General features: G+C 35.7%; 1 protein-coding gene across 1 annotated transcript; it reads right to left on the reverse strand.

Moving 5' to 3' along the window:
* Positions 1–200: 200 nt before the first annotated feature.
* LOC110794046 (uncharacterized) lies at positions 201–8,991 on the reverse strand. The gene is made up of 8 exons (XM_021998980.2): positions 8,540–8,991; positions 4,621–4,756; positions 4,419–4,488; positions 4,254–4,347; positions 3,108–3,321; positions 2,366–2,507; positions 1,231–1,401; positions 201–568 (listed from the first exon to the last, which is right to left on the reverse strand). The coding sequence occupies exons 1-8, from the start codon at positions 8,820–8,822 to the stop codon at positions 377–379; spliced, it is 1,302 nt and encodes a 433-aa protein (XP_021854672.1). The 5' UTR covers positions 8,823–8,991; the 3' UTR covers positions 201–376.
* Between the last annotated feature and the right edge of the window lie 589 nt (positions 8,992–9,580).

Raw genomic sequence — 9,580 nt, forward strand, 5'->3', positions numbered from 1 at the left:
TGACTTAAGTCAATACTCATCTCTTGCCGGTCTCCCCTCCTATCTCCCTCTCTCCTTTTTTTTAGGGTTTATTTTCTTAGCCATTGTAGGTCGAAAATAGTGTAATTTCTTCGGGAATTATACTATTTCAGGCCCCGTGTCTTCATTTAATTCAGCTATTATCTCTTAAATTCAATAAATTATCACCATATGGACGACAATTACGAGTACCAAAATGCATAATTATTATTGGATGTTTTAAAAATGTACCAGATAATTAAATAACAATCATTGTGTTGATACATTTAGCACATATGCAATTGGCTTCACAAACATCTTATTTTTATTCTTTGGATGCCAAACAAGACCAAGGCTCGTCATCCACGCAGAACAGCTATCAAGCAATATTGATGACAGCACGGCCAATAATGGTGCCCTGACTGAGATGTTGGTATGCCTTATCTGCATCTTCAAAGTCATATATTTTTGAAACTGCTGAGCTTAGATTGAATGCCCCCGTTTCTGCTAGTTTAACTATCTTGGGTAGGTCCTGTCTAGCTCTTGCTCCATATGAACCAATAATTTTCACCTGTCGTTCAATATATACAAGTAAAAATGTATCAAATGACTAAAAGTTACAGGTCATATTGAATAGCCCCATTAGAAGCCTACAACAGTAATTATTCATGTCCAACATTATTTCATCCCCAGTATGAATATGGGACAAACCAAGTGATACCACGATTTTAATTCTAGAACAAATTCAACCAATCTAGAAGCAGAAAAAGCTAGGTCTCCGCAATTCATGCAGTCAAAGACTCAAAGCTATGAAAACATCTGTTAAGGAGCATTACGATAGTCCAGGGATATAAGTTTAAAGCTTAAACAAAGTATAAGTTGAACATAGCTTATATACCTAAGGGTTTGCAGGAGAGAAGGGCAGAAAATTTTAGGGTTGTGACGGAGGTGGACGGTGGAGGAGCAGCCCAGGGATTGGGGTGATTTTATACATTTGAAATGTACTCAAAATATTTCACCATTAACCAACTAATCAACTATATCACTATATTAATATTTTGTTGCAGCTATCACCATTCACCAATAGCGCAGATTAGTTTTAGACATTTAGCTAATCAACCTATAGAACTAGTTTAAATAGACATCCAACAATTATTATAAATAAGCTAAGCCAGCATGTCATATGTCAAAGACAAGAATTTGTTAATCTATCAAGCTAAATGTGTACTGCACCTGTCTACGAACAAGACGGTTTATATCGACCTCTCCTCTAGCCCTGGAATCACCAATGCCAATCATGACAGCTTTTCCTCCATCACGAACACTTTGTGTGCACTGTTGGAAAGTTTGTGGTTTTCCCAGAGCCTCAATGGCAATATCAACACCAACTCCTCCAGTAATTTCCTGCACAAGAAATTTCGAAAATAGGTTCAACTTAATAATCAAATAACTTTATCCTGAAATGCATGAAAAAATGGGCATGATGTTATGTTAGACACCTTTACATTAAATTTAACTAGTTTTCAGCCCGTGCATTGCACGAGTTCTCTTAACTAAAAAAAAGGCTCACAATTTTTAATGTAATAAAAGATGGGATAAATAAAATACAAAATTTTTGAAACAACGGTGAAGAATGAATATGAAGTTTGATGAAAATTATTCTATTCAAATTGGAATGTTAAACTAATAAATATAAGAATGAAAAGACATAATGATTAATAAAAATTAAAATATACAGAGGAGAGGAAAGAGTTTGATTTTTTAACGAAGAAAATAGAAATACAAAGAGAGACACGTGGCATCATGGTATGCAAATTGATCTGTTTTAAAATATTAGTATAGATGTAACATTTAAAAAGAATGTATTTAGAACAAAAATAGCATGCAGAATATTAAAATCCATCTGTAAAATGCATGCAGAATATTCAAATCTCTAAATCCCGTTGAAATTCACATATAGATCAAATGCTTGTTTTTCATGAATAAAATGTTGCTTAAATTCTTCCATCAGAAAAGTTCGACGACAAGATAGTCATTTAACCATGAGCAAACCAAGTCAGATGATTAAATCGTTGGTATATACAAAAGAAGAAAGTCGAAACGAAGTCATCAAACTTTAAGAGTACAATAAAAAAATACAAGCATAATACAATCAGATAGTCGCTCACAGCCGTACTGAGCCCATAACTAAGACATCATCAGGACACCATAGAGAAGAGCAATAAATCTAATTTTGACTGTCTCAAGTATATCCGAAATCCATAACTAAAAATTCGAAGTCTCAAGTACGAGGAGTTATGCACACAAGAGAAGAGTTTTAGAGGCATGTAAAATTAAAAACTGATAAAAGAAGGGATAAGTACAGCACTTTGATTTTTTCAACTGCATCTTCTTTCTGAGCATTAACTGTGTGAGTGGCACCAACAGCCTTTGCTTTCTCCAGCTTTTCATCGCTAACGTCCACAGCAATAGTGGTAGAAGCACCAAAAGCACGTGCTATCTGCAAACAACTGAAGAATGGGGCTATTGTCAATACCGCCCCAAGGTAAACAATAAAATACAGGTCAATAAATAAGAAATACATTCAACTTTGGTATAGCCCAAGGATGAGAAGTCTAACACTAACAATAGTTCTGCATCATAAACATGTCGAACTGCAAGCATAATATAGAGCCTAAGAATGAGAAGTTTAACACCTAACAATAGTTCTGCATCATAACCATGTCGAACTGCAAGCATAATATAGAGCCTACATCAACAAGTTGGGTCTGCCCTGCTACAATAGATGAGCACTTTCAAGTGAAGTATATTGGTTTTGGGGAGGAAAATGATTTCTAGAGAAACACAATCATTTAATGTCTGCAACTACACTAATGATTTGCTGAAGGAATACTTTCATCTTTATGCGGAGATGCTGCTGAGTTCTTTATGGGAGTCCTATAAAGAATCGCACTCATATTCCATTCCCGGCTGCCTAAGTTACTAATGTTGTTCTTTCAAATTCACCCCTTTCCCTTCCAAGCAAATTTTTTTATCTTAAAAATAAGTTCCTTCTTAGATATCAACATTGATTTGGGGCACAGAGGAAGAAAAAAGTTTCTGGCTCATACCTGGATCCAACCCCACCAATACCAATCACGGCAACTGTGTCCCCACCACGCATTTGAGCAGCATGAACCATTGCACCATAAGCAGTAAATACTGCACAGCCTAAAATTGCTGACTCGGTATATGGCAATGAGTCCGGCAGTACAGTTAATCCATGTGCTGGAACAACACAATATTCTGCAAGGCCTCCCATGCTGTACATGTACACTGGTTTACCTACAAATGTAGATCGACACCTGAAAAACTCAGTCCATCTATGTAGAATGTTGAGATAAAACTTAGTTTATGCATCTGCATTCTACAGTGGGAGGTAAAACTTGCTTAGAGATTGTTGAGAACTTGTTTCTCAAAGGGGTAAAGTGTATGGAAATTGTTTGCAATGTTACCAATGTGGCGATTTGGGCAGACATAATAGGACAGTTAATACTTTTAACTTAATGACAAAAAACTTCCATCATAAAGAAAAATAAGAATTGCATAGAACGGGGACCAAATTCCACAGAAATTAATTTGAGCATGATAAAACAAATAGAAGCTCAGAAAGGGACACACCAAGGAACAGTCCATGAGGAGTTCATTACTTTATCCAATAAAAAGATCAAAGAAGACTCCTGACGACGAAAATCCTATCACTCCCTCTCCAACAAACCACCCACCCAAAAAAAAAAAAACTGTTTGGTCTCCGATCAGGAAAATTCTCACAAGTATTGACTTTCCTTACGCTGGTAACCAAAACAAATGTTTTTCAAATAAAAGCCGAAAGAGAGTCTATGAACTTGGAGTGGTTTTAAGGTGTTTATTAAAAGGGATGACAAGCAAAAGACCCCAAAGAAGCCAACTACCCTATCTTCTATCCTGGAAAATGACAAGAAACACAGATTCAAGGATGATTTACGATTAGTAAGCTCTCCCAACTTCTACTCGTGATTGTCCCTTCTTAAAATAAAAATAAACACCTACAGTAAATCTGCACAAAAAATTGACATCTAGAGCTTTAAGATGGCCTGTTAAAGCTTAGTCAAAATTTCTGCAAGTGTTACCCACAGATGGGCAAAGAGGTAGGAAAAAACATTGAACTCTTTTAAAAATATGCTAGAAGCAGGCAGTAGAATGATACTGTAAATTGTGGCACTGAATATGACACTCACCATTGCTTCTAAGGAATAATCGTGTTTCACCGTCATAAAGAGTTCCTTTTAACCGGTTATAAGCAAAGAAATCCTCACAGAGATCATCTTGCCCCTATTTTTAATAGAAAATATGTAAGTAACAGAAAATTCAATTATATGGAAGTGAAAAACAATTATTCCTACCTTTGAACAAAAGGAACAGTTACCACATGGCATGATAAAAGCTCCAACAACATGTGATCCAACAGGATACCTGTGAAATTTATTATTTCTCGCAGCTGTGGTCAAGTCTATACATACGAAATTACACATCATGTAAATTTTATCAATATAGCATATTGATGAAAACAAAAAAAACTTATTAGTAAGAACATGATTTGTCAACCTTTTGATGATTTTGCTATCAGTAAGAGGACCATGTTCTACAACTTCACCCGTAATCTCATGGCCAAGGATACAAGGGCTGGCAAATGGAAGTTCACCTTTTATCACATGAAGATCAGTGTGGCATACTCCACATGCTGCATACAGTGAATTGCAAATGTCAAAACAAGTCCGCCAACTTTTCTTCTCTTAATCTTCCCGGGCCTTGAAAATGACAAATACATTTATCAAGAATAAATAACTAGATAAAGAGGTTGTTGTCAATCTCTTCAAAAAGAAGAAAAACTCATAATATATCCCCTTTTGCTTACAAAGGCATCTTCGGACTCCCTTCCTCCAATCATGTACAAGCATGGTAGAAAACACAAACATATAATTAAAAAAAAGTTAATAACTTCTCCCTTAATCCACAACTAATAGCCATTGACCATGACTTTATCTCGCTGTAGATAATTAGAGATCATACAAATACCCTTTTGAGAAAGCACCTTTTAAATTAAATTTAACTTACCTTTCAAATTTCGGTCGAAAATAATTACTAAAGAAATCACAGCTGAAGTTTCAGAGTAGATTTGACCCAGACAATGCAACACTAAAACTATTGTTTTTGGATAAAGGGATTATGCAAATAAAAAGATAAATTGTGTTCAATTGTAATGGACTTATGGTGCTCCTTGTTCTTAGGATTCCCTATAGTTGTAATATCTCATCCAAAAGGTTATAGTTATAGAGCTTCTTTGTGAAACTCGGCCTGTATTTTTCCTAACAAAAAAAGATATACATCCTATGTTTTATACTTGCAACACACCTACTTGGTAGTTTGTGAAAATGATTAGAAAAAGATAAACGGACAAATTGACAAAAATATGTTAACCATAATTACCCTAAACCCTCACTCTTATTGGAAGTAAAGTTATTTTATTTAATTTGTCCGTTTAGCTTCACTATTCTCTTCCTTAAATAGCATGCCAAGGGGGTATGTAGCAATAGGAAAAAATCCCGAAGGAAGTACATTAGTTGTCACAATCTAAGAAGGTATACTAGAACAGTCACCATAAATCCACTACTATATGTGGAGTAATACGAAATTGAGCTCTTCACTCCAAGCTGAAATATATCTTAACGTCCATTTCCAATGGTGCCAAAGATTCATTTGTTCTTTTGGCTGTGGGATGTAATGGACTAAAAATCAAAATGGCTCTTAGAACCTCTTCGCTTCCTTTTCATGAAGTAGAAGATGGTCGTTCCGTTATCGTCCTGTTATCACTTTTGGGTCAACCTCTCTGCAATTGCAGGGGCAAGGTTGCGTACGTCCGACCACCCCCCCTAACCCCACTTCTTCCAGGAGCCTCTTTGACGCTTATTCAAGTTAATTTCCCTTTCTACAAATCTACAATAATTTGAATATAAGGCACATAATGTTTGCTATTCAAGATATTGCGAGTCTTGAAAACTGAGCTTTGAGATTCAAATTGAGACAAAGTAAACTCAATGTTCCTACAAGTTTCATTTAGTAGGCTAGAAGTTGTTATTGTACAATGTCGGGATATCAATTGTTCAAATAATCTTACAAGCATTATCAAAGTTAAAAAAAAGCCACGGAGCGCCTCTCATTGATGACAGGAAGAGAGTTTGGGATCAATTGTTGCAAATTCTTTCATTATATCCTAAATGTTTAATTCTAGGAGATTTTAATCACGTAAAACATTTTGAGGATAAATTAGGCGGGGAGACATTTAATTGAAGGTTGGGATGCGTTTAACCAATTTCTCTTACAAAGTAACCTCCTTGAAATTCCTTTTTCGGGACCGAGATTCACATAGAGTAACACAAGAGAGGTTCGCCATCTTATTCCAGAACGTCTAGATCGAGGTTATATGTCGAATGATTGGTTTATAACCTTTCCGGATAGTAAAATTACCAACCTTCCACTTATTGCCCAGACCATTTGGCTATAGTTTTTTTATGACGATGTTGTTTTATTAAAAAACTCGAGACCATATCAAATTGAAAATTGGTGTCTTCAATTTGTGGAAGTTTGTAAGCTAGTTGATGAAGTTTGTAAGCTAGTTGATGAAGTTTGTAAGGTTAATATTCAAGGTTCACCTATGTTTTTTCTCTCTCAAAAGTTAGTAACCCTTCGTCTCAAAATTAAGTCATGGTGTCTTAGGAATAAAAAGTCATGGGGTAACCGGATAGAGATGAATGACAAACTTTCTGTAATTGTTACAAGTGTGGAAAACTTAAACCAAGGAGGAGAGTATATTGACAAAGTTGACAACGCTTTCTCCGAAGCTTCTATCAAGGTACAATTTTGGAAGCAAAGAATGAAGGAACGTTGGGTCGCTGAAGGGGATTGCCAACATCGCTTCTTTATTCTAGAGTTAAGGTCAGCCACAAGAAGAATGAAATTTTAACTCTTAAAGATCAAAATGGGGTGTGGATCGAGGGGCAACAACTGGTTCAGGGGTTAGTTGTTGATTCCCTTAAGAATGTTTTCAATAGTGATTTCGTTCTGCCGCATATGATGATATTTAGATGGTCATAAGGGAGTTAGACTTGCCTCGACTTTCAGCTGCACATGTCTCTATGCTAGATCTGTCGTTTTATGATAAGGAAATTAGGGACATCATGTTTGCTATGAATGATTTGAAATCTCCATATCCGGGTGGGTTCACTGGTGGGTTTTTTTAAAAAGCATTGGGTTACAATAGGTTTTTCGGTATGTGAGGCGGTTTGATGTTTCTTGACTACAGGTTACCTCCTTAAAGAATGGAATCATTCCTTGTTGGTTATGATCCCAAAGAGGGATATTCAAGAGGATATTGGGCATCTAAGACCGATAAGCCTTTGTAATTCGGTGTACAAGTGTGCTTCAAAAGGTATGGTTGGGAGGTTGAAATTGGTTCTTCCTAGCATTATTCCGCCTTCTCAACATGCTTTAATTTCTGGTAGATTTATGACAAACAACGTTCTTTTGAGTCATGAGGTTATCGATAAGATTAACTGCCATCGAAGGGGTGGAAGCTACCTTGCTTCGTTAAAAATTGATATGAGCAAGGCCTACGATACGATAGGGTTCACTGGGATTTCCTACTTCGAATTCGTAGAGCATATGGTTTTCCGCACCATTGGATTCAGCTGATCCATTAGTGCATTTTAACTATTTCCTACAAAGTATTAATCAATGGTCATACGTCAGACCCGTTCAGACCTAGATGCGGATTCGTCAAGAGGATCCTTTATCCCCTTTTTGTTTCTCTTCAACATGGATTCGTCAAGAGGATCCTTTATCCCCTTTTTGTTTCTCTTCAACATGGATATTTTGTCTTGAATGCTTCAGTTAGGAAATGATTTAAAGCAGTTCAAAGGTATAAACCTCACCAGGGGAAGTTCGCAAATGACTCTATCTTTTCTTTGCGGAGTGCTGCAGTCCCTAAGATTCTTCAACGGTTTTGTGGGATTTCTGGGCAACACCTTAATTTGCAAAAATCGCTCTTTAAGTTAAGTCCTAATACCCCTTTAGCTGAGCGGCAAAAATTCATTGATATTTTGAGAATGGAACTGGTCCAAAAAGGTAGCAATTGACAAAAAGTCTAGCATGAACTTAGCACACTATCGACCTGAAAATCCGACTACAAACGTCTTTTCTTATGTAAGAAATTACAACTTAAAGCTCATACAAAAACCCAATAGAAACATTCTCAAATTTAAATTGTTGCAAAAAGTTACATCCATAGCATAAATCAACCCAGGAATTTTTTCCCTTGAGAAATAGTGCAAAATCAAATGAATGAACAAAATCCTATGTACTCCGCTAAATTAAATTCTTCTAAAATCTATCCAAATAATTAACTCCAAATTTGGCGAAAGTGTAAAATACCAACAAAAATAAAAATAATAATAAAAGAAAAGATTACCCTTGGTTTTGACGAGAACTTCATTAGCTTTAGGACGAGGCATGAGAAAATCTTCAATAACAAGCGGCTGATTCGGTTTAGTGAACATCATGCCCCTCATATACGAAGCTCCACCACCGCTCACATTATACGACGACGAAGAAAACGATGCTGAAGAAGAAGGAAGAGAGGATGAGATTAGAGCAGGATTAATGGAGGAATCAGTGAAGATTGATCTGCAGATTAAGGACGATGGGTTAGCGATTATTCGTTTGACGATTGATTTGCGGATAATGGACGCCATTGTTGAAATTTTGGATTAATTTGAAGGAATGATTGATAATGGAGGAGGTTCGAGAGTTGGTGAGTATGGTAGGGAAGTAGGACGGAAATGGAAATATTGAGTGAGATAGTTAGACGGACTATTTAAAGTTTTGGATTAAGAATTTAAGATTGGATTGATGTCTGTATCATGATTCGGACTTCTTTGTTGGATAAACTCCGGAAATGACGATCACTACGGGGCTTTTGGTTCGGATATTTTTTTTTATCCACTTAAAAGTTTAAATTGTTTTTTACACTCTCTGTATTTTTTTAAGGGATACACTTGTCTTTTCCGGCCGTATTTATTTAAGAGATACACTTGCCATTTTTAGTAACTTACCAACCCCACCATCTAATTAAATAATATATCTAATATATATATCCTATCACCCACCATCATATTAAACAAATATTTTCATAAACCCACCCCAACCCACCAAAATGACATGGTCCCCACATATTTAATTATTAAAATATCTATCCAACCCCACTTGCTTTATTATTTTATTTCATTCAATTATTCTTCTTAATATCCGTGTCCGGCCAAGTGTATCTCTTAAAAAAATACGGAGGGAGTACCATATAATGAAATTGACAAATTGTTTTTTACCACCTTAAAAAAATAAAAAGTTTCTTTTATCATTTAAAAATAAAATAAAAATTATGTTTACCACCTCTTACCCGAAAAAATGAAAGGAAACGTTATGCGGATTCATTTCAACGACTATATTTTTTATT

Source organism: Spinacia oleracea, chromosome 4, assembly GCF_020520425.1.
Source record: "Spinacia oleracea cultivar Varoflay chromosome 4, BTI_SOV_V1, whole genome shotgun sequence".
Taxonomy (NCBI): domain Eukaryota; kingdom Viridiplantae; phylum Streptophyta; class Magnoliopsida; order Caryophyllales; family Amaranthaceae; genus Spinacia; species Spinacia oleracea.